Source organism: Cavia porcellus, unplaced genomic scaffold (assembly GCF_034190915.1).
Source record: "Cavia porcellus strain 051 isolate PalLab524CR breed Dunkin Hartley unplaced genomic scaffold, mCavPor4.1 scaffold_5, whole genome shotgun sequence".
Classification (NCBI taxonomy): domain Eukaryota; kingdom Metazoa; phylum Chordata; class Mammalia; order Rodentia; family Caviidae; genus Cavia; species Cavia porcellus.
The window spans coordinates 26436256-26461220 of record NW_026947488.1 but is presented as its reverse complement, the minus strand read 5'-3'; the positions used below and the strand labels follow the sequence as shown (position 1 = coordinate 26461220).

General features: G+C 45.0%; 1 protein-coding gene and 1 long non-coding RNA gene across 9 annotated transcripts; both read right to left on the bottom strand.

The window, feature by feature from the left end:
• On the bottom strand, positions 1-24931 carry Ggt7 (gamma-glutamyltransferase 7). Of its 8 annotated transcripts, none has more exons than XM_063248483.1 (15): positions 24693-24925; positions 17033-17268; positions 16581-16735; positions 14936-15053; positions 14051-14118; positions 13766-13839; positions 13242-13438; positions 10994-11081; positions 9199-9326; positions 8938-9026; positions 6063-6212; positions 5830-5947; positions 4941-5078; positions 3726-3825; positions 1-326 (listed from the first exon to the last, which is right to left on the bottom strand). In XM_063248483.1, the coding sequence occupies exons 1-15, from the start codon at positions 24859-24861 to the stop codon at positions 163-165; spliced, it is 1992 nt and encodes a 663-aa protein (XP_063104553.1). In that variant the 5' UTR covers positions 24862-24925; the 3' UTR covers positions 1-162. The 8 variants fall into 8 exon arrangements, 6 of the variants coding, with proteins under 6 accessions (XP_063104553.1, XP_063104555.1, XP_063104552.1 ...); XM_063248485.1 differs by lacking the exon at positions 14051-14118 and adding an exon at positions 18173-18353 and having other exon boundaries at positions 13766-13928; positions 24693-24871; XM_063248487.1 differs by having other exon boundaries at positions 264-326; positions 3733-3825; positions 24693-24931.
• LOC134476014 (uncharacterized) lies at positions 2081-3719 on the bottom strand. Its single transcript, XR_010047408.1, has 2 exons — positions 3149-3719; positions 2081-2868 (listed from the first exon to the last, which is right to left on the bottom strand). It is a non-coding gene; the product is annotated as an uncharacterized LOC134476014 (long non-coding RNA).
• Positions 24932-24965: the final 34 nt, after the last annotated feature.

Sequence of the window (24965 nt, the reverse complement as noted above, 5' to 3'; positions counted from 1 at the left end):
TTTTCTGGTTACTCTGGGGTAAGGTTTGCTAAGCATCCCCTCTCACCTGTCCCTGATCTGGGACATTTCTGGGTTCCCCTGAGACCAAACCTGGGAGAAGGAGGGACTCTGGGAACATGCAAATAGGAGAGGGGAGCAGTAACCCCACCCCATCCCTCTGTTCTACAGAATGGTGGCTCCAGCTGCATCTGGGCTCCGAGGGTCCTTCACGCCAATGATGAAATTGTTGGTTCTCCGGCTGCCATGGACCCAGGATAAGACATCTACCTTCTCCACGTGGTGACCCCTGGCTTCCAGGAACTCGATCTCCTCCTCTGTGAACTCATCTGAAAAGCATCCCCCAACATAGGCACATTTAGGGTATTCAGAGCACCACCTTGGGAGTCCTGTTGGATTTGAGTCCTGATCCCAGGTGCTCCACCAAAATACTGTGTGGCCTTGGGCAAATTGCATTACCTCTCTGAGCTTCAGTGTCCTCTTGTATAAAGTGCTGATCATAAGAGAACCTACTACATAAAGTTGCTGCAGGAATTAAAGGAGATAATGCTCTGAAAGCACTCAGTGCGACAGCCACAGTAAGTCATCAATAATACAGTCATACGTAACATTGGAAAAGGGTGTCTTCATCTCCACCCACCTAAGCCAGGCTGTTGTCTTTCTTTGCCAACATTACTGCATAGTCCATTAAATTGTTTCCCTGCCTCTGCTCCTGTGTTCCTTACTCTTCATATGGTAGCCAAAGGGATCCTTTAGAACTGAGTCAAACCATGTCACTGTCTCCCTCTCAAAACCCTACAACAGGTCTGACATATCTTCGAATAAAATCCAATAGCCTTACTAAGCCTTCTAAAGCCCAACATTAACTAGGACCTTGTTATCTCTTTTAACTTCTTCTCCTTAATTCCTTCTGTTCTCCAAATTGCTTAACTCTGTTCCAGCCACACTAGTCTCTGCTGTCACTCAAACAGACCAAACATGCTCCTACCCCAGGGCCTGTGCACTTGCTGTTCTTGCAGACTGGAACCTTTTCTTCTTATCACAGAGCTGGAGCCCTTACTTCATTCTAGTCATTGGCCAAAAGATAACTTCTTCAAGAATATTCCCGAGCATTATCTAACATCACAGTCCTGCTATCTTTACCTTGCTTTGTTTTCTTTCAAAGTATGTAGTACTATCTGTATTTATTTATTGACTGTTTCCCTCCACTGGGGCAGCATTTCTGTCTTGTTTGCTATTGCTCCCCAGTGTCAGGACAGGCTCATTATACCGTAAAAATTAAGTGGGTATTTTCTTTTTTTTTTTGTCTTTTTCGTTTTTATTGGTACCAGGGATCGAACTCACGACTGCCTGCTTGCAAGGCAGGCGCTTATGCCGCTGAGCTAAATCCCCAGCCCTGGTATTTTCTACAGAGATGAATAAATCCCATTCCTCTCACATAAGCTCAGATCCATATCATCTCTGGCTTGAATCATATCCTAGCTTCTCATATTTCTCCAGTTTAAGTTCTTCTCCCTTCAATCCACCTTCTCTACATAAAGCAGCTCAGGCTGTGTGACTCTCCTGCTCAGCTGGCTAAGATCTATACTGATTTTGTTTTGTCTTGTGTTTTTGGCAAGATCAGGCATGTTCAGAGTGGTATAGCCACTTTTTTGAGACTGGTTCTCGCTATGTAGTTTAGGCTGGATTTGAACTCATGGTGATCCTCCTGCCTCAGTCTCTTGAATGCTAGGATTACAGGTATGTATCACCATACCTGGAAAGCCCATGCTTAACACTGACCTTCATAAACTCTATTAAGTTCACTTTCCAATGCTTCTTTTTTTTAAAACCGGTACCAGGGATCGAACTCACGACCACACGCTTGCAAGGCAGGCACTTATGCCACTGAGCTAAATCCCCAGCCCCTCCAATGCTTCTTTATAAAGATCTGGTCTTCTTATTTCCCTCAACAGATGAGTTTACGTAGTCTTTGAGATAAACACATTATTGAAATATGGCATCAAATCATCTAGTTAGAAATATATTCTCTTTGTGGTTCACTTTCAATCCTTTCAATTATAGCAAGGACCAAGTTTTAGGATGGGTTCCAACATTTTTTTATCTCCTTTAACAGAGAAATCAGGGCTCAAGCTTTCTTCAGACAACAGTATCTAAGTAAAACCTAAAATTATTTTTAAAATAGCTATTTATTATCTATTTGTGGAGAATGATGGTAGTTCACCATTTGTAATTATAAGGTTGGCCTTAAAAAATACGCTTAGGTTTTTTTAAAAGTCCATTTATAGATAGATGTTAGATAGATGGTGGTTGAGATGATGTGTAAATGTGGCAAAGTCTCAAAGATGCTGGGTAAATTCAGAATCCAGAAATAACTTAGCCTCCTGGCTACTCTCTGAGCCACTTTTCTGGACTTTTTTCCCGACTCTGTTTCAGAATGCCCTTTACCTCCACATGCCAAATTCCTGTTTATACTTCAAGGGCTGGCAGTTGTCACCTCCTCCAAAAAGCCTTCTGCCGCCTCAGGTGGATGAACTTGCCCTTCACTAGGCTCCATTCAAGCCAGGGTTGGGATGCACCACCTGGACAACTTAGCTCGGTGCTTCACATTCAGCAGAGATTGGCAGGAATGTGTTGAACACAATCGAGCTGCTTATCCAATGTCACTGGCGACTACTGGCTGTCACTGCTGAGGACCTAGAACAGTGCTTCTAACTTGCTTCAGTCCAGGAGATAACAAAGACCATGCAGCAAAAATTTGAGCACAGTATTTGCTATCAGCCAGGGATATGTTCTAATTTCAGTTCTATCACTTAGCGGTTGAACTTTATAACTTCTGAGTCTCAGGGTGTTTTTTAAATCTGTAAAATACTGATAATAATGTTACAATAATGTTGCCGGGGGAAGGACTATATCTCAATCAGTTCTATATCTCCTTGGACTAGCATAGTAATTGTCTGTCATAACAAAAACTCTGCACACGTACATACACTTTCCTATTTACAAAATTATGCTCTGCCCAAAATTAAGCCCTTGTTCTTACAGGCAAGTTCATCTCCAGACCATAAGTCTATAAAGTCCAGACCTGGCTCCTGTCTGCCTCTCTGATCTCATCTTAGCCTCACTCATTTTGTTCTCCTTTTGTCCTTACCCACATCAGGTTCATTCCTGCCCGGAGTTCTTTGTATATGTTCTCTTGCTCTATAAAGCTCTGCCCCAGTTCTTTGCATGGTGGGCTCTTTCTCACTCTTCAGATCTCAGCTCAGCTGTCACCAAACAGAAACCCCTGATCACTGAATCTGTCCCTTTATATCATTGTGCTTTAATGCTCAGCCAGGAATTTATTTTGCTATCTCATTTTTTTCATTGTTTTCCTGCCTGTACATGCAGCATCCCGAGCACTGAGGATGATGCCTAGCACACAGCATTTATTCAATACAAACTGTTAAATGAATGAAGGTTTGCAGGATGAACCAGTGTGTCTCATTTTACAAATGAGAAAAATGAAGCTCAGAGTTAGACATAAATTTTCCCAAGGCCACAAAGGCAGGAAATGTCAGGATATTCTAATCCCTGGATCTTTGATTGCTCCAACGGGAATTTGTGGAAAGAAGCCAAACTTTTATAAGAAGGGAGTTAATATAATTAACACAAAGGATACCTTGGGGGGAAGCCCTTTTCCACCTGACCCTGTACCCACCCAAAGGGAGTCTCCACTCTGCACTCACTGTCCACCTGCAGGAGATTGGACTGTAGGTCTGGATGTAGGCGGCCTCGGGCCAGGCTGTCACTTAGATTCCGATTCAAGGTCAGGATATTTAGCAGAACCTGTGGGTAACCAAGGGGCAGAAAAGTCAGGAAAGTCCAAGAGGTGGTGGTTCTGGACTCCCCAGTTCTCATCCTTGGTCCAGATTCTTCAGTGGTTTAGTCTATAGAAAAAACATCAGCTGTGTCATCTGAGTCCTCAACAGCCCTGAAAGATAGGTAGGCCTATGATAATGTACCCATTTCACAGAGGTGGAAACTGAGGGCGGAAGAGGGAAAGTGACCCACTCAACAGTTTAGGAGAACCCAGGGAAGAGACACCACTAGTACTAGTCTTCTTAGTCTCACCCAGGTACCTTCCTTCTTTCCAGACAGGGCAGAGTTAATAGTAAGGGTTGTTTAAGGAACAGTGTGGATACTTTCAGCTTACTGGCTGAGTGTGACTAGACTCTGGAACTGAGCTTCTTGCCCACTTTAGCTGAAGGAACTTGACCTAACTTCTTAACCTCTCTGGGCTTCATTTTTCTCATCTGTAAAATAGAAGCATTCATTCTTTCCAGAGTTAGGAAGCTTAAAAGTACCCAGAAGTTGGTAAGAACTCTATTAATGTTAATTATTGCTATAACTTCCACTTGAGAGATGGGATACTGAGGTTCCGAGAGGTTGACAGAGTTCCCCTGCATCACATGGTTGGAAATTGGCAGCATTTGGGATGTAACCCAGGTGTCTGATTCCAAAGTTAACTCACCACCTGCCAAAATACGTGCCAGATAGATAGGTAGATTGACAGGTTCATCGCACCCTGTGAATACCTGTTCCGAGGTATTCTGGAGAGTGGCAGACCCTAAAGAAGGCTGGTTGTCTACTCAGATGGAGGATAAAGGGATGATGGGACTTGAAGTTGACACAACACAGGCAGCCCAGATGCTTTATCACTTTTCAATTCTACCGGCCCTGCGATTTCTCCTGTAAAATGGGAAATTGGGCTTTAGGACCTCATTTTCACTAAGAAACTAAGCACAGTCCATTTGTGCCAAAGACAGGCTTGGCATGAAGCAGCTCAACTCCTCTTTGCAGTATAAAGGCTGGAAAAACAAGCCAGGGGTGTGAGGGTAATCTGAGCCCAAGCCATAACCTGGCTTCTGGCCACCAAAGGCCCATAATGGAGGAAACCTCACCTGGGTCAGGCCGCTGAGACCTCGGGCAGCTCCATTGGCCCCCAGGGCAAGATAGGTCCCACAGAGCCCCTCTGCTGGTCGGACCACAGTGGGCAGCAGAAAAGAGAGCGGCCGCTTCCCTGGCTGCACTGAGTTCTCCTGTTAGAAGGCAGAGACAAAAAGAAGGTGTGGGATGGGGCAAGCCAAGCAAAGGGCCACTCCATCACCTTCCCATCCTTCTCTCTCGTCTACGTCATCCACAGGCCCAGTTTTCTTGGGAGATTTTTCCTTTCCAGGGCAGTGGTGTGCTATCTGTGAAGAGAGCAGACCCTGGATGGCGAGGGTGAATAAGGGCCAGCAGTAAGTGGATCCACTGAACTGAGGGGCTGCTGTTAGATTCAGGGCAAAAGACTGAGCCGAGAAAGGCTGCTGCGACAGGAAAGAAGAGTAAAATCCTCGCTGGATCATTTCTACATGTCTTTGCTCTGCTGGAGATCCAGCCTACAGGACACGACAGTGCTGATCTTTAGGAATTTCTAAATCCTTAGATCCCACTTTTGTGCCAGCAACAGGGTTAAGCCCTATCAGCTCAGCATCCTTCAGACATAGACTACTAATGCAGGCAAGAGCGCCAGCCATCAAATAGGGTCAGTACCCTTTGTACAGGTGAAGAAACTGAGGTGCTAAGAAGGGTAAGAGTTCCCCAAGTCACAGGGTGAGACAGTGACAGAATGAGATAAAGGTTCTTTAGATCCACCAGACTCTAAGCTCCAGACTCCGCAGGAGTAGGGATGAAATGACATCTTACTTTTTTATAAGTTCCTAGAGGAAACAGGGAGGAAGGGGCCATACAGCTGCACTTCCTGTCTAGCCGCAGGTCAACCAGGGGAAGAAAAGAGCAATATCTCACCAAGTTGTGTGCAGAGTGGTTAGCAGTCCTGTTGGGCCAAGAAAAGTCCAGCATCTGGCTGTTGAGCAGGATTCCTGAGGGGGTGATGAGGCCACTGCCAAAGGGCCGGTTCAGGGAGCTGGGTGCCGAGGTAGGGACAGGTGAGCCCTGTACTTGCCTTCACATCTACGCAGCTACTTCCCTCCTAGTTTAAATAATCTTTTGTTCCAGGTTCTAAGGCTGAGCTGGCATACCTGACCATGGCCACAATTAAGTCATCAGGGCCCATAATCAGCACCTGGGCAGCTGTAGGAGCCCCATCCAACTCATAGACAGGCAGGAGCGGGGCAGGGGTTGCCTGGGAGTCATTGATGTGACCCCGGAAGTAGGTGGCCTCCACCTTGCTGAAAAGATAAGGAGTAGGGTATTAGCACAAAACAAGCTCTTATTACAGTCCACCTACCTGTGGTGTTTATTTGTGCATTTATTTGATAAAATCTTCCTCCCCGGCTATTAGGCATATGAGGGTAGAAGCTCACTTACTACCAACACAGGGAATAGCTGTTGAACTGAATCCATTTATTTAAGTAATACTCAAATTCTTTTCTAGAGCCAATTTTTAACTTACTTATTGTTTAAATTAAGAACAAATTACTTGACTCTACTAAGTGCTCAGAAATATGTTTTGAATGAACAAACTGGATTCGTTTAACCTAATGTTTGTAATCTAGATTTAAAGTTTTCTTTTGGTAATCCGAGCACTTGGGAGGCTGAGGCAGGTAGATCATTGTATGTTTGAGACCAGCCTGGGCCACAAAGTGAGCCCTAGGCCAGCCTAAACTGCATAGCAAGACCTTGTCTCAAAAAGACTTTTAATAAACGGGGGCTGGGGATTGAGCTCAGCGGCATGAGCACCTGCCTTGCAAGCAAGCAGTCGTGAGTTCGATTCCTGGTACCGATAAAAAAAAAAAGACAATAAATAATAAAAATGTAGTTTCGTTTTGTTTTGTTAAAGGAGAGGAGTGTACATGTGGGAATTTTACTTACTTTTATAATTTTTTTTTTTCAAGGCAAAGGAGTACTTGATACATAGTAAACTCAGAACATCTATTTACTGGATGAATTAGTTGAACAGATTCCCTACAGGTATGTGTGTGTTTTAGAGCTAAAGTCTCAAAGTTTATATATATAAAGTTCAACTGAAGGTTTTCTCAATATCACTGCTAATAATTATGTGCTGGTTATTCATAGTGATTGGCGAATGATAAATTACCAAGGATAACTGAAGATGTTCAACTGGTGTTCAACCAACAAGGTTGATGACCACGCAGAGCAGACACACAAGGCTTTGTTGAAAGGGACTGGGAGGCCAAAGCTTTGCTTTTCATGTTTCATCCCTGTAGCATTGACATGGTTTCTAATTTGGTTGCTGCTCTACTTTACATTTTTATCAGTGATGTTAACCTTTTAAATCTTATATCAACAGGTAAGCTTGTATGTATTCATCACATACAGCCTGATGTGTTGAATTATAACGAAGTGTGGAATGGCTAAATCCAGCTAATTAACTATGGCATTGGACCAGGGATATAGCCCAGCGGCACATGAGGTTGTGAGTTTAATCCCTGTTACCAAAAAAACAAAAACAAAAACAAAAACACAAAACAAAAAAATGGTGTTTACCTCACTTACCATTCTGTGGTAAAAACATTTAACTTCACTTCTCTTTGAATTAATCAAGAGTATATTGTCTTTAACTATGGTCACCAGGGTGTAGAAGATCTCTTTAACTTACCTGTTTGATCTACCATTTTGTGTCCTTTGACATATACCTCCAAAACCCCATTATGTTGCTTTTTGATTATAATTGATTTAGCTTTACTATTTCCATTAATTTGTAGAGGACTGTTTGAATTAAAATTTAAATTTATAGCAGGCATGATGGCATATGCCTGTAATTCCAGCACTTAGGAGGCTGAGGCAGGTGGACTGCTGCAAGCTTAGACCAACTTGGTGTAAGGCCAGCCTGAACTATACAGCAAGACCCTGTCTCAACATTCCTTCCCCCTCAAAATTCAAATTTACACTACTATATTTTTGGTTGCATCTTTTATCCCCCCCAGTGCTGGAGAGTAAGACCAAGACTTCATGCATGCTAGACACATGTTCTATCTTGAACTATATCCCAGGCCTACATTTCTGGACTTTGATTTACCCTTGGCTAGCCTGTAAGTCAGTACCATGTTTTTCCTTTTTGGCAATTAATAGTAAATGACATTTGAACATTTATAGATTATGTGTCCAGACAAATGCTTTGCATGTATACTCTGGTTTAGTCCTTATCAAAACCAGACACATTTGATGGTATATTAAAAGATGCTGTTATAGAAATGGACTCAGCTTAAATTACTCGTCCAAGGTAGCACAGCTAGTGAACGTTCAAGTTAGGGTCTCAGTGGCAGAAGTGCCATCAGATACTGCAGTCCTACTACTATGTTATGCTACCAATGAAGATTTATGAGCACATACTCAAAATTTCCACCATCTCCAGTGTTTGCAGTGGCTATTTTTGATATTACAGTTTTTCTATTTAAACAAGGGGAGCAAAGGCAGGGCATGTGGCATATACTTGTAATCTCAGCACATGGGTGGCTGAGACAAGAGTATCGCCTCGAGTTCACCAACAGCCTGGGCTACCTAGTGAGTTCAAGGTTGGTCTGAACTACATGATAAAATCCAGGCTCAAAAAAAAAAAAAAGAAAAAGGGGGCTGGGGATTTAGCTCAGCGGCATAAGCACCTGCCTTGCAAGTGTGCAGTCGTGAGTTCGATACCTGGTACCGATAAAAATGAAAAAGACAAAAAAAAGAAAAAAAAGTTTAAATAAAAGGGGGAACAGATGGGGCTGCATAGTGATCTGTGAGGCTCAAAACAATGTGAGCGCCACATGAAGTAGACTAAATTCATGGTGCAAATAGGGATGGTAAAGTGCAGGCAGAGGTACCCACTGTTAAAGTAGAAGTTGGGGTTCAGCTGAAACTGACTTGAGACCCACCAGCGGCTTTTTAGCTGATCTTTTCCTCACACCTGCTACTAATTCAGAAGCCCCAGGGTCATACCCCAGCACCTACCTGAGCATATCGTCTGTGCTCTCAGTGATGGTAGAATCATAGATAGGATCTCCCAGTCTGCTGGCCAGGGCTAATGCGATCTTCAGGGTCTAAAAGCACAGCAGAGATGTGGAAGAGTCTGCCAGGCCACTCCCAGCACCCACACCCAGAGGATCATGTGTAAGAAAACTTGAAAGTGAGTTAGTCCTGCCCTAAGGCAGTAGACCATCTCTCTATTCCTAGTGTCCTCCAATTCAGGTGAGGTGCAGGGGTTGGCCTTACCTCTGCCACCCAGTGAAGAGCTTGCTCTCGGGATACCAGGCTGGTGAGATTGAAGCCCTCCAGGATGTTGAGAGCACTGATGAGAGCTGGGCCTGTGTGTGGTGGTGGGGGACTGAGAACCAGGTGACCTACATGGACAGAAAATGACCAAGACGGCAGGGGAGAAATCAAGTCATCTTCATATTCCTTTTCACATCTGCACATCCCACCATCACACCCACTGAACTCCGTCAGATAGGGGAGGAATGAAAGCATTTCGAGGCAAAAAGACCCACTCAAGTTCATACACCAAGTCAAAAACAGGGCCAGAAACTGACTCGGAACATTGGTGTTTAGTTTTCTCTGCCCTTTGAGGAAAGTAAGGTTTAAGAGGCATGTATGACTTGTCCAGAGTCACACTGTAGGCCCCTGGCAGAGCAGGGACCAGATGTCCAGCTTCCTGGTCTGCCATGTGTCACCTTTCGACCTTTCCCATGGAGCAGGATAGATTCCAGGAGCTCTGATAGTCCCCCTCAAGATGAAACTTCTTGTGAGCAGCAGCCTCCTTTTTTTTACTCTGATATTGGATGTTTGGACGTCAAAGGAATAATAACCTGACACATAACAGTAGCATTAACTGATTCACACATTTAATCCTCATAATGGGTAATATTATCAGCTTCATTTTATAGGTGTGGTAACTGGCCCAATGTCACAGGGGACATGGGGAACCTAGAGCAGCAAGGTGCTGGCATTGCTAAGACAACTCAGGCTGGGGAAGGAAAAATGGAAAACTCAATACACATTTAGTGCCTACTTGGATCAAGGCAACTTTCTGAGATGTGGGCACTATTATTTCCATTTTAATCTTTTTATGCCTAGTGTTCCATTTTTAGAATGGCACATAACAATAGAGCATAATAACTTTTTTCTTTAAATTCTTGATCCCTGAAATTTTCTAGGTAACATATGTGAATTTCATACAAAAATTCAAAACACTGCAACCTTTGGCATAAATGGGTTAAGCAGTGAGCTAAAGTTCATAGTAGAAGTACTTTTTTTTTTAATTTTATTTTGGTATGGGGATCATACTCATGATATAGCGCTTGCCAGGCAGGCGTTCATGTCACTGAGCTAAATCCCTGGGCCCCAAGGAAGTACTTTTTCAAGGTAAGTAATGTAGCTAGTATTCAACTTCAAGTCTTGCTGGCTCTGGAGCTATGATTTTACCTCTATTTCATGTACCACTGGCTGAGAAATCAGGCTAGAGATTGAGGCCTGGAAACTCAGAACTATCTTGGGCTTGGCAAATGTGAATTTCACCCATATCATGAGCTCTGCTTTCTGGATTTTCTTATTAAGTTTTTGAGTTTGGCAAGTCAAGTTCTATTACCTGTCCAGGCCCTAATTTCTTTTGGTACAGAGAGGGAACAAGTTTGTGACTGTCCTTATGGTTTCAGTCTATCCTAAAGGTTAGATGGATTTTGGTCTTAGATTCTTTTTAGGAAACACAGGGCAGTGAAAATGGGGCTGGTGAGGGGACAAAGGCCATACAAAGCCCAAATCAAGAAAAAATATGGTCAGAACCTCGACTTCTAGGTCTAAGACTTGATGATATCTTGTACCCAGCCCAATTTCTAAGTACTTGGGATGACTAACCCCATGGCTTTGGCTTGCTTCAACAGTTGACTATCCAGGCAGCTCACTGACTCAGTTTCTCTCCTGTGAAATGGAGAGGAGTCTCCAGGCCAAAACGATATGGCCATGGACTGGAAACCTCCTTTGTGGGGAATCTGGGAGCTGGGGGAGTGGTCACCTCTGTACACGCCACACACGGGCTTCTCCACGAGAGCGCTGTAGTTGCTGAAGTCCTCTTCAGTAATGACACCCCCTGCATGCTGAGCCTGGAAGGGACAAAATGGCCCCCACTATTGTAAATATGTGGGCTTGGCCTATGATATATGTTTGGATGATGAACATTAACTACAACCATCATGGCCTACAGGGACCCCATCAGCCAGAGGTAGCACAGGAAAAAGGAAGGAGGAAAAGCACTGAGTATTTACTATGTGCCAGGCATTGTGCTACGTGCATTCTCCAAACAACCTGCTTAGCTTAGCAGGTGTGACACAGCCCCTGCCTACCACTCCCACCTCATATCCTGCTGTTCCCCAGGGAGCCATACACAACTGCTGAGACCTGCGGATCCTGAGCTCTGCCTCAGCACCTCTGCATGTGCTGCCTTCTCTTCCTGTGTAAAAGGCAGACTTCTCTCAGGGCAGCATTTGCCTAGGACAGAGCAAAACTAAATTCTGTATTGTATTATAATCATAAAACGACTATAAACCAGGAACTTTAAATGACCTATTAGGACTGACCTTTATGGGACATAAAGCATATTTACTGACCAATGAACCAATTTTGTACAAACTGATAGATAGCCTTTTCCATCTAACCCAACATACTGACAGTCCTAAATTTGCATCATCACTATGAACCTCCTTTTTAAAGATACTTGTTAGTACTTGAAATCTTTGACTTATCTTCAGTGAACTACATATTGAATTTCTTGGCTACTGTCTCTAGCAAGTTCATTAACTCAACTTTGAGTTTTTATTTTTAAAGCTCTGATACTCTTCTTCATTCCCTTCAGCTCTAAGTAAGGGCACAAAGGTCTAGCCAATCAGATCATCCCTTTCTGTGGCTCAATGATTGATTTGGGAATAGTAATGAGATCCATGGCAAACCAATGAGACACAACCTTGAGGCATTTGCTGGAACCAATGAGAAATGTTCTTTCTGTGGGATGGCTTGTTGAAGGATGGGTTAAGGTGGCCTAGTGGGGAACATGTATGGAAAGGACCTGACAAAAAGAGTGGGAGAGGAAGAAGGAAGGAGAGAAAGAAGGAGGGGGAAGGAAGGAGGTGGAAAGGGAGCGGGAGGAAAGGGAGGAGAGAAGAGGAATTGAGAAGGAAGATGGAAAGAGGGACAGAGAAAGGGAGATGAAAGAGAAAGGCAGCAGCAGAGGGAGAGAGGACAGAAGGGAGGAAGGAGAAAAGGGGAAGAGGGAGGGGGGAGAGAGAGAGAGAGCGAGAGAGAGAGAGAGAGAGAGAGAGAGAGAGAAAGAGAGCGAGAGAGAGAGAAATTGATGTAGTTGAGTCCTATGAGTTTGAACCAGCAGACTTTATAGCCAATATCTAGACTTCCCAGTTAAGTCCATTTGGAATGGGCATCTATCACCACATCTACGTCTCCAGTGCCCAACACAGGGCCTGGCACAAAGCAAGCACTCTGTGGCTGGTGAATGAATGAAAGATACATGTAATATATGTAATTCCCACAACATGTTGGCAGACATTTATACATACACTTACACTACACAGATGAGAAGACCACTGAGTTGGTCTGTGCAACATTTTCTGGAACATAACTTTCCACTAGGAGTTTTAGATTATTCACAGCAGTTCTCAGAATTCCTTAGTATCTCACACTAAAACTCTTTGGGAGGGGGCTGGGGATTTAGCTCAGCGGCATAAGCGCCTGCCTTGCAAGCAGGCAGTCATGAGTTCGATCCCTGGTACCGATAAAAATGAAAAAGACAAAAAAAAATAAAAATAAAAAAAATAAAATAAAACTCTTTGGGGTTGTGTGGTGACTTCCTGTGTCAAACTCCCCAGTCCTTACAATCACCACAGAAGATGTTTCCCTCACTCCTAGGAAACCCTAGGGCAGGGAAGGTTGTAAATGGATTTAGGGAAACCAAGGCTGGTGCTGGGTCCCCACCAGGTTTGCATGGTTGGCATCAATGCTGAGAAGCCCAAAGGCACCCTCCCAACCAAGACAACATTTCTATCACCCTGGGTTTTTCATGCCACATCCCAAGTAACTCCTATTCTGATTTCTATTAGCAGAGGTTAGTTTTGTTCATTGTAGAATTTCAGTATATGTAATAAGAAACTATATGAAGGGAAGGAAGGAAGGAGGGAAGGAAGGAAGAAAGGAAGAAGGCATGCCTGCAATGAGGTCCTTGGGGGCACACCCCTGCCTGCCATCCTTGTACTCACCTCAGCTACCATCTCTAGCGTGAGGTTGCCACCACCATAGAAGACAGAAGGACCGGAGGTGCCAAGGGCATCCAGCACCTCAGCCAGGTCAGGCCTGCGCAGCAAGGAGCCGGGCAGTGGTGGGTGGCCCAATGGCAGGAATGTCTCCAGGAAGCGCTCCGATGCGTTGGGAGGCAGCTGCTCAGCCAAGGCACGGGCTGGGGGCAGGAATAGGAGGCTGGGCAGGGGACACCAGAACTGGACAGGATGGCTGAGATGTGCCATCCTGCCCGGTGGGATGGATGAGGAGTGAGTGGCAGGCCCTAAGTGCTCTGACCCACCAAGAGCCTGTTACAGGGAGGTAGGGATGTATATGGGTCCTTTCCAGATCCCTCTGGTTCAAGACTGCCGCCAGGTGAGGGTAAGATGGGCAAGGAAGAAGTCTAAGGAGCGACTGGAAGAGGAGCCCTCTCTAACATGGGCCCCAAATCTCAAAGATTCCCATCAACCTCGTACCTCTCCCCCAACCCCCAGGTCCCACTGACCTAGATCATGGGTCACGTTGAAGCCATCTTGGGCCACAGCTGCTGCGAAGGCCAGGACTTGGGACCATGGCAGCCTGGGGGGGCCGGAGAGCAGGGGGTGGAGGAGGTCCTGGGGGGAGGAGGAAGGGTCCTGGGGGGAGGGGGGTTCCTGGGAAGGAGAATCCTGGCAAGGGAAGGGGATATTAGGTGGGGGAATTGGGAAGGGAAGAATCCAGGAGGACAGGAGAAGGTAGCCCAAGGGGAGATGCAGGCAGGGGCTTCTGGTTCCCAGAAGAGTGTCTTTACCTGCCATAGAGCTGATGAGCTTCATGTAGCCCCTTCACCATTCCAGGGACCCCCACCAAGAGCCCGGGCTGGGCAAGGCGGGCAGGCGAGGGAGAGAGGAGACCAGGTCACTGGAAGGGGGGTGCTGGGCTGAACTCTGCAGAGCCCCAAGCCAGGGATGGCTGGCACAGGGGAGAGACACAGGCCAACTATCCCAGGGGAGGGACAAGATTTCCCTCCTATGTCCCTACTTTATCTACCATAGGAGGGAGAGTTAACAAATTCAGCAAACTTTTTTAAAAGCCAGGACAGAACCAATTTAGATAGAAATCTATACTTGCCTTTTAAAATGGGCCCCAAGGGACAAAGTGAACCAGGTGGACCTTTCTTCAACCAATTCATTTTCACAACATCATTACTGGGAGCTGTGATAACAGCTTTTTGTTTGACTTTTGCCACAAGACTAAGTACCTATTTCCTATCTAGGTATTCTTTTCCTGTTTTGCTCTCAAGGGTAGAGTTTGCCTGTAACTGTTCCTCTCTAATCTTCAAATGTGACACATGCTGGGAAAGTTACAGTCATCAGGCTCAGGTGAGATGTGTTGTTAGTGCAGCCACTCTGTGACATCTCAGGGTACTCAGTGGCTCCTCCGCATTCCTTGTGTCTCCTCTTCCTCAGTAGGTGAGATTGCCAGTGAAGTAGAGTGCTGCAGTATTACCTGTTAGCAATCACCTGAATTTTTGTTCATTATTTTATTTTAGGGTGGCTACCTATCTCCCTATAACCACCAGCTCAACTATTTTCCCTACCTCTATTGAAAATATTCAGCAAATTAATTCTTGGATTAGTGCAAGGACAGTAAAGGTAGAGCCCTTTGGACCCTTTCTTCTCACTAGGGTCCCCACCTTGGTCTCCCAGGACCTTTGTAGAGCCTCTTCCCTGAGGGCCCCTGGTGCAGACTCCCGGAAATCAATTAGGTGGCTCTCATTTTGTCGGATGTCATGGATCAGCATCACACCCCCACTGAAGAGACACAGAAAGGAAAGGGGATGGTAACATGCTACCCCTCTTGAACCATTAACCTGCCACCCTTTAGCCCCCAGTGATGAGGGTTGTAGGTTTAGTTTGTCATCTTGAATTGGGTATCTATCTGTGATCCCTTCCCCCAGAGCATTGATTCTGAGACTCAGCCACCCTACAAAGGTAGGGAGTAAAGTCAGAGGGGTGGGGAACCCAGGTTTAATAGACTTCCTCCAGCTTGTTTTGTTATTAGAGACTTTAATCCCTGATTAGGGAACCCAGAGACTGGGTGAGCAGGATGTTCTGTCCCCTGCCCCCACCCTAGACCACAGCTGGACTCCTGCCAGCTTCCTGCACCTGCCTACTTGATAAACCCCTTCCCTCTCCCCCAGGACGATTACATAAGGACAAACAGTGCAAACCCAAAAGAAGAATTTCTTTGGAAAGCCTGGAGGGTTGGCCTTGTAGGAACCAAGGTAAGAACTTTGTGGCTTATTTTAATCCAAGATGGGGGTTGCAAACTGAAATATCTGCAGCCAAGTAACAAAATAAGGAAAGCTGGATAAACAATAGGATTTGACAGGAACTATGGCAAAATGGACAGCACCTGTTTCATCACAGGAGCCAGCTTCTGTTCAGTTCAGCTCAGCCATGTGGAATGTGGGCCCAGTGCTATCAGATCTCTTGATTGCTCAAGAAATACTGGAAACTTGGTTTTTTATGGAAATTGTGAACTTTTTAATAAAGGCAAACAATTAAAAAAAAAATGGTGTGAGCTGGGCATGGTAGTGCATGCCTGTAATTCCAGCACTCTGAGAGGTTTAGGCAGAAGGACTGCAAATTTGAACCAAGCCTAAGCAATTTAGTAACTTAACAAGACCTTGTCTCAAAAAACTGAAAACAAGTTGGGGCTATAACAGTGCAAATGCCCTGGGTTCAATCCCCTGTACTGCAAAATTGAATATATGAATTAATAAAGGGATAGAGACGTACCTTAGTGTGAAAGCCCTGAGTTTAATCTGCAATTTCACCACCATCCTCAATTTAAATGTGCATACTAAACCAGTATGTGTACTTACTATAGCCCATGGGTGACCTCTATTTTATAAACTGAATTTGTAACCAATTTTATAAACTGAATTTGTAACCTCAGGTTTTTTTTTTTTTTTTTTTTGTCTTTTTCCTTATCGGTACCAGGGATCGAACTCACGACTGCCTGCTTGCAAGGCAGGCACTTATGCCACTGAGCTAAATCCCCAGCCCTGTAACCTCAGTTTTAAGAATTCCTAGCCTGGGGTGTAGTTTTGGAGGACAGAGGGCCCATAGCTTTTGTCAAGACTCACAGGCATTTATTTGCAACCCTAAATGTTGACACATTCCTGCCTTTCTTTAATGACAGTATATATTGTACATCTCACTTTATAGTTCACAAACTTCCCTTTTTAATGGAAAACGAAACAAAAAATGGTTTGAAAACACCTCCAGATTTTCCATGATAGCTTTGCTATTCTGAATCCTGGAGCTCCTTACCCGCCTAGGCCTGAACTGTGCGGAGCCACGATTCCCAAACACAAGGCTGCTGCCACAGCTGCATCCACGGAAGATGATCCCTGTTTACTGAGCACCTCCATTCCCAGAGAAGTGCAGCGGGCGGCATCGGTCACCACAGCACCCTGCTGAAAGATCTAAAGGGGAGAGGGGCCTAGGTAGAGACAGCAGGAGGCTCTGCCTCACTAAGGTACCTCCTTGTCCTCTTGATTCTCCCCTAAGACCATCGCCTCATTATCACCGCTGCTTCCTACTTGGATGAAGTCCCATCTTCTGTTCCCCGAATGCCCCAGAGTCCTTTCTTTGGGATCTTCTTCTAAGTCACCACCCTCACATGTTCCTATTTCCTGACCCTTTTCCCGCACTCAGCTATTCTCCAGTTCCCACGGTCCCTTCCTTAATTTTTCTTTCCTCTGCCCGCCATTCCCCCTCACCTGGGCATCCCCAAAGTAGATCTGCATGACAAGTGCCACGGTGACACCTGTGGCAAAGGTGAGGCAGGCGGTGACGATGACTGTGAGCCCGTCCTGCCGGCAGGAGCACTCGGCAGCGGCCGCCGAGAAGGGGTCTTTGCGCGTCTCGCGGAGCGGCGACCCATCCTGGCTGCCCATTTCCGAGGACGACGACGGCAGCCGCTGCAGCCGAGCGGACTTCAGGAAGGAGTCTGGGTCTGCGGGCGGTCGGGTGGTCACTTTGGGCGCCCCCTATCCGGCGTTGCCAGCCTCCGCACCGGGCTGTGCCGCCGCGCCCCCGCCCTGGGCCCTTCACTCAAGCCCCATTGGCCAGCAGTGAGCCTCCCCAACGCACCCCGGGGCTACAAAGGGACAGGCACCCAGAGGGTAGCAGCCAAAAGGCAGAGGCCCCCGGGCCAGTTCCCAGAACTTGGGAACTGGGGCCGAGAGCACTTCTGGGAACAATGGGCTGGAGGGTGGGGCTCAGCCCTCCCTGGAACCTGATCTTGCTCCAGCTGGTGCCTAGCCTGTGCAAGGAGGCCGGCCACCAAGCAGCCTTGCTCTGGTTATCCATTCATTCACCCATTGTGAAGCGCCTACTCTATGTCTGGCCCTATGCCAGATGCCGGGGGGGGGGTGGGGGGGGGGAAGCGGGGGGCGGGGGGTGCAGATAGTTCCCAAACTCATTGCAGAAAAAGGCAATAAACAAGCAAAGGAGTATATAATTATAAGTAGTGGCCGGTGCTATGAAGAAGGCAGAAATGTAGATAATAATGGTAGGGGAGAGGTAAAGGTAAAGGAGGATTGCTTCCAGGGGAAAATCAGGGAAAGTTTCTCCAAGGAAGTGACTTTCAAGTTGAGAACTGAAAGGTGAGTTGCCAGTTACAGATAGAGCATGGTGTGTGTGTGTGTGTGTGTGTGTGTGTGTGTGTGTGTGTGTGTGTTTCTAGCAAAGGACACATCAAAATATAAAGACCCAAATGTGGCAACGAACTTGGCACATTAGAAAGAAATAAGGCCTGGGTAGCTGTGACATAGAAGAAAAGGGTAAAGAGTAGTAAGGATGGAAGTTAGTCCCTAACATGCTGGGGCTATTGGGCTTGTGAGAAGCTTGGATTTTACCTTAAATTATGGATGCCACTGGAGAGTTTTAAGCACCAACACGAAGTCATCTGTTTTGTGTTTTTAAAAGACCCCTCTGGAGGCTGGGGCTGTAGCTCAGTAGTACAGTGTTTGCTGAGCATGTGTGAAGCCCTGGTTTTGCTCACCAGCACCAGGAAAAATAAATTCTTCTGGCTGCTGTCTGGAGAGCAGATGAGAGGATAATAAGAATAGAGGTAGAAGAGGAAAAAAAAAAAAAAAAAAAGCCATTTACTTGCTGGGTGCTTATGACCTAGTCACTTTAAGTTATAAGCCTCACCTTCCTATCATGTCAGACGGGTACAAGGATCCCACAAGGTGATATACACCCAGTGCTCTATAGCTGTTCAAAGTTATTTTATTCTTTTCCTACCTCCCACAGCTGAGACTCTCTTCTATTTCATAGGTCTCTCTGGGTGTATTAGGCTTGAACTTAGGTCCCTAAATGGTCAAAAGGCCCTGAAAGTTTGTAAACAATAAAGAAATTGGCAAGTATCTTGATCTTAACTTTGTCATACTCACAAAAATTTTTAGAAGTTTATTCATTTAACTATTTCCTTTTTGACTCTTTCTTTTCTTTTTTTAAACAAAGACTTGCTATGCTGCTCCTGGCCCTTACATAGTTGAGACTATAGGTATGTACCACTGCAGTCAGTAACTTTTTGAGTACCTGCTGCTGTGTACTGAATATAACCTTTTAAAAAGTTGTTCGATAAAATTAAAAATTGGCTATCTTGCTATTTCAAGCTAGTATAATGGTTCACTGATGCCAACATGATAAAATCTAAGCTCCTTTTACTTTATTTTGCAGTAGTGAGGATTGAAATCAGAGCCTCTATACTATCTATATCTCTGATTCTTAAATTTTTTTTTGTAAATTTTGAGACAGGTCTTGCTAAATTACTAAAATGCCCTGAACGAGCTTTAACTTGTGATCTTCCTTGCCTTAGCCTCTAAGATTGTTTATAAGTGTGCACCACCACACCCAGCAAAAATTCTAGCCCCTGGATTTAGTGTTTAAAACCCTCCATGAAGCCTGTAATCCAAGTACTTGAGAGGCTAAGGCAGGAGGATCATTGGGAGTTTGAGGCCAACGTGGGCTACACAGTAAGTTCAAGGCCACCCTGAACTATATAGTGAGACCCTGACAAAAACCACTGCCAAAGCCAGACATGGTGGTGCATGCCTGTAATCCCAGCACTTGGGAAGCTGGAGGATTGCTGTGAGTTCAAGGCCAGCCTGGGCAATAAAGTGAGTTCAAGGCCAGCCTGACTGAACTGTATAGTGAGACCCTGTCTAAGAGAGATCCCCCCACAAAAACCCCAAACTAAACCAAAACAAAACAAAAAAATCAAAGCACTTCCAACACACACACACACACACACACACACACACACACACACAGACCCTCCATGACCCACACTTCCCTCTTTTATATTAAAGAAATCACATATAGATAAAATGCTGAGATATTCAAGGACATTTTAGAAGTTACTTATAGTGGTTGCTTTTGGGAAAAATACTCAAATTGGAATAATATGGGGTGAAAATTTTTATTTGAAAATTTTATCACATATATTTATATATATAGAGAGAGGGGGGGGGCAAACAGAGAGACACAGAGAGTTTGTCCAAAAAATGTATACACACTTCAGCAGTGTGCAATAAAATGTCTGGAAGCTAATGGCCACCACTTTGAGCACCTCTTGTAATTGTAAATGCCAAAAGTAATTTGTAGTACTCTCATGATGTCTCAATAAATTTAGTATTAAAATATTTATACAATGCATGTGTAGTGGTGCATGCCTCTAATCCCAGCACTTGAAAGGCTGAGGTGGGAAGATTGCTATGAGTTTGAAGCCAGCCTGGGCTACACAGTGAGTTCATGGCCAGCCTGAACTACATAGCAAGCTTTCTCTCAACAAAACAAAACAACTCCTTAAAAAAATCAAGACAAAACAAAACATAGATATAAAGTTTTTCTTTTCCTGATCTATACATTTTTTTGATATATATATATATGAAAATTACAGGGAGATAGGAATAGAGAGGGGAACTTTAAAATTTTTATTTTTCCTCAATATTATTTTTTATGATGAATATGTACTTTGTTTTTAAATTTTTATTTTTTGGAAGAGGTTATCTTCTGGGAGTGTCCCTCAATCAATCATGCCTGCCTCTTATCCTTGACACCAGTACCACAGAATCTGTAAATAAGATTGGAATTTATTCAACAAACAAATCTGAAATACTCATTGGGTGCTGAACTCTTCTTGGCCCTTAAGTATCAAAAGAAGTACAGGAAAGGGTTTTGAAATTACATTTACTGATGCTGATGAAATACCAGGCCTTTGGCATATGTTCCCTCAGCGAAGTGTTTACATGACTATGAGAGAGCTCCTACTCTCTCCCTCTTTATAGATGAAGAAACTAAGGCTGAAAAAGGCAATACTGCCTATCTAAGGTCTTAAAAAGAATAAGTGGGAGAAACCAAGAGTCTGCAATTTGAAAGCCTTCTTTCCATGCCTCACATGACATTGTGAACTATTTCCAACTTTAAAAACCAACCTTAGAAGCTAATTTTAGTTGACACTTTCCAGGTACTTGTCCTTCAATCTGGTTTTTTCCAGTGAGATAAAAGGATGCAGGAGATGAGGACATTATGGCCCCATCACAATTGGTTCTATTTAAGATGACTCCACCAGTCTATCCTCGTTATTCATTTATTCAGCAAAAATAAAAGAAAGAAAAGAAAAATAATAACAAAAATAAGAAAATAAAAAATCTACAGAGTATTTACTTAATGTATACATAAGTGGTAGAGCAATAATACCATGAATTTACTGATGTGTAAGAGCAACAGCAGGACACTGGGAAAAGGTTAGTTTGGGACCAAAAGAAACAAGCTTTTTTGGAGAATGAAGATGAATTTAGTGTTCACTATTTTGATTCTGTGGGAGCTAGCCTAGCAGACATCTGATTTTTATCAACTTATACAACATTCCTTGTTTTTCCTTTTAGGAAACACTCTTCCCCTCCCTCAGCCAACTCCCTCTCCTTTAATAAAGCATCTATGGCTCAGTATATAAGGTTCTTGCCAATGCAATGGGGACAAGGATGTCACCCAAGCTAGACAGATAAGACTCAAATTTTGTTCTTTTGGTACAACCATTGGAGAAAACAAAAACCTCTGCTTAGGCTGCTAACTTGGTAGAACGTAAGCCTGTAGCTCATGGGGTATCCTGCCCCCAACAAAGTGGAGACTAACAATAAAGGCCATAAAAAGAAAGAGCAGAAATGGAGAAAAGTTAATTCCTTTTTAAGTACCTTGATCTATCTATGCCTGCAACCCTTTATTCTGGACTTTTCATTATGTTTTCCAGTAAAACTCTCCCTCTTTCTCCCTTTCTTCCTTTCTATCTTTCTCTCTCATTTTTCTTTTTCTTTTTTTTAGACAAGGTCTCAGCCAGGTGTGATGGTGTACACCTATAATTCTAGCACTCAGAAGGCTGAGGCAAGAGGCTCACTATGAGTTTGAGGCCAGCCTGGACTACATAGTGAGCTCAAGGCCATCCCAGGATACATACTGAGATCCTGTCTCAAAGAGAGAGAAAAAGAGAGAGAGAGAGAGAGAGAGAGAGAGAGAGAGAGAGAGAGAGAGAGAGAGACAGAGACAGAGAGAGAAAGAGAGAGACAGAGAGAGAGACAGAGAGAGAGAGACAGAGAGAGAGAGAGAGAGAGAGAGAGAGAGAGAGAGAGTGTGTTTCCCTGTGTACTTTAGGCTTTGGATTTGATAGATAGTCCAGGCTGTCCTTGAACTTGCAGCAATTCTCTTGCTTCAGCCTCCTGAATGCTGGGATTACAGATATGTGCCACTGTGCCCAACTAAAACTCTTTTCCTAGATGTAGCTGTTTTAGCTGAGTTTATTACAAAAGAACCCTGAATAGAGGTGATTATGTGGGTCCAAAATTCAGGAGCGAGATCTTAGCTGGAGACTGAGGTCATCCCTGGTTTGCCTACTCCTTTAAGGGGAGAACCGTTACAAATTCTCAGCCAGAGGCTAACATGACCAGAAGTACAGAGTGTTAGCGGGATTGGGGTGAGGGCAGAGGCAAAAGAGTACCTAGGAATCTATGAGTAATACAGATATGAGAAGTCAGTGGCTTAGTCTATAGTAGTGATGACAGGCTGGTGTGATGAAATTTAGAAGACACTTAGGAGGGAGACAGAGAGTACTTGGTCACTTTTTGGAAGTGAGAAGAAATAAAGGGATCCAGGATGGCCCCTGGGGTTCCATCTTGGAGATGGGTGAACTGCAGTGTCATTAAGAGTGACATTGGAGAAAGAGCAAGTGTGTGGGATGGGATCATGGTATCAGTATAGAATACTGTATGTGGAAGGTAAGGCACTCACAAAGTATCTATGGGCAAATGCTTGGGAGAGAGAAGCACACATGGACTTGAAACACAGAAGAAAGGAAAGAATTTCCCATCCTTAGGGTAGTCACCATCTAGTTGTTTTTCACTGGGCCTACTGTGGGATGCTTGGCACTTGGTTTTGGGGAATGAAAAGTTAGAGGCTAGCCAGGCACACACCAAAGTCTTGGCTAAGAAGCTGACCATGTAGGAGACCATCTTAGTCATTGCACTGGTCTACCTGGACCAACGGAGCCTTGAGATTTGAAAGTACGGGTAGGTGAAATGGCACTGAAACACTTCTACTAATATGACAAGGTCCTTGGACTGTATAAGGTAAGTCTCTGGGAACTTGGGTATATAACCTTGTCATGAAGTTTAAATCCCCAGAAGTTCAAATGATCAGGGTCTCTGTACATTTCTATACATATGAGGGCAGTGCCTGAACTGAACTCCCCATGATACTCCCTGAGGTTTTGGAAATATTCATTTCCCTGTTATTCTCACATCTCATTTATTTATTCCCTCAACAATTATTTATTGAGAGCCCAGTGCTCATGTGCTGGATGTTGGAGAGATGATAATGAATAAAAGTCACTATTGCTATCCTTGTGGGGCTTACAGGCATGGAGTAATCACATCATTGCATAAACAAACAAACAAATAAATAATCACAGGATTTCAAAAACTGCTAAGACATTTATAGAGTCAGGAGAAAATATATTAAAGCTATGCAGTGTCTGGTTTAGGAGAGACAGGTGTACTTTGTTGAGCCAAAGAGGAAACTAAAGCTCAGTCAGGGTAAGTACATCTACTGTAACACAAGGCAGTGCTTGGAGAGAAATAACCCTCATGATCTCTGAATAAAAGAGCTGACTCCAGGCTGATATTCACCAGGGCACATCTTCCCATTTCTGTCTCTACTGCCGCTTGAGTCCAAGTTTAGACCTGCAGTCCTGAAATGTGTGACCCAAAGCCTTTGCGGCCCACCCTCCCCATCTTCTCAACCCCATTGCAAGTGAGTGTGGTCCAGTCAGGGTGGCAGGGGATGCCTGTGAAGGCCAGAGAACCAGTAAACAGTGGTGGGACAAAGAACTGGGGGCCTCTATGTTTTAGTTGGAGCAGCTATGGAAGGACCAGAGTAGGGAAGGCTGGACCCAAGAAGCACCATCTGCAGACTGGTAAGGGGTAAGGTTCAAGTGCAAGCACTGGGAGGAAGAATGAGGCAGAAGGATGCTCTAATGCCAGGAAGTGACGTTGAGGAAGAGGGCTGGGGGATGGAGGGTGAAGAACGGAGGGGAGGACAGAGCTGGGCCACATGGCTAGAAGAGATAGCAATAGGCAAGGAATGCTCAGGGAGCTCTTGATTGCCAGGTATCTCCCCACCCTACCCAGATCCTTTTGTAGTTATTGCAGAGGGCTGAGAACACAGTAAAATTCTAGAGACTGCTTCTTAGGAAGCAGGGCATGTTAATAACATCAGGGCCAGATCCATGGCTGCCAGAGGGATGGGATAATCCACTGGACAGCAAAGGTACTTTAGTCCCCAAGGACTTTGAGAGGTCATGCATTCTATCCCCCTATGTCCCAATAGCCAACACTACCAGGCAGAAGAAAATTATGTTCTCTGGAATCCTCCCTGGTCGCGAACAGATTCTCAGATTCTCCAGACTCCCTGCTTCCCATAATCCCTGCTTGTAGGAAGTTCTACTTAAAACCTAGACTCTATCCCTCCTGCTGCAGTCTCTGACTTGGTTTCTCCTATTCTGTTCTCCGCGGCTAAAGAAAAGCCTTCACTGGGTGATCCCAGCTGTCCCTTAGGCTCTCCCCTCCGTGTTGACTGGTTCATTCTCCCAAAAGCTAACCCCAATCACTCCTACTGCAGTACCTGGCATGATCTTCCTTGTCGTACCCTAAGCCTCCTAGGCAGAAATGCACCCTTCTCCACCAGATAATTAACAGAGATAAGGGAGAGGTCCAGGAGGAAGGGAATGAATTCAGGAGATGGGGGCTGGAGGTGGATGCTCAGAACAGATGAGGACAGAGACTTTCCAAGAGGGGCAGGGTCGCGACCGGCGGGCCTCACCGGTATCAGGATCTCCCAGGAAGGCGTCCTCATCCTTATGGCTCCTCAGCGGGGCTGCAGGCGCCGGCTCGTCCTCGGGAAGTCGCGGGAAGCTGGTGATGCTCATGTAGTCCACCGGCGAGTAGGCGCCCAGGGCGCTTTCCTGGCTGGCTTCGCTCTCCGCCGCCATCCTCACCCGCACCCCCCAGCAGCGCAGCGCCTGCCGGAAGTGGCTGGGGAGGGGGTGGGGGTGCGAGGGCGGAGGGCGGGGCCTGAGCTCCTGGACAGCCGTGA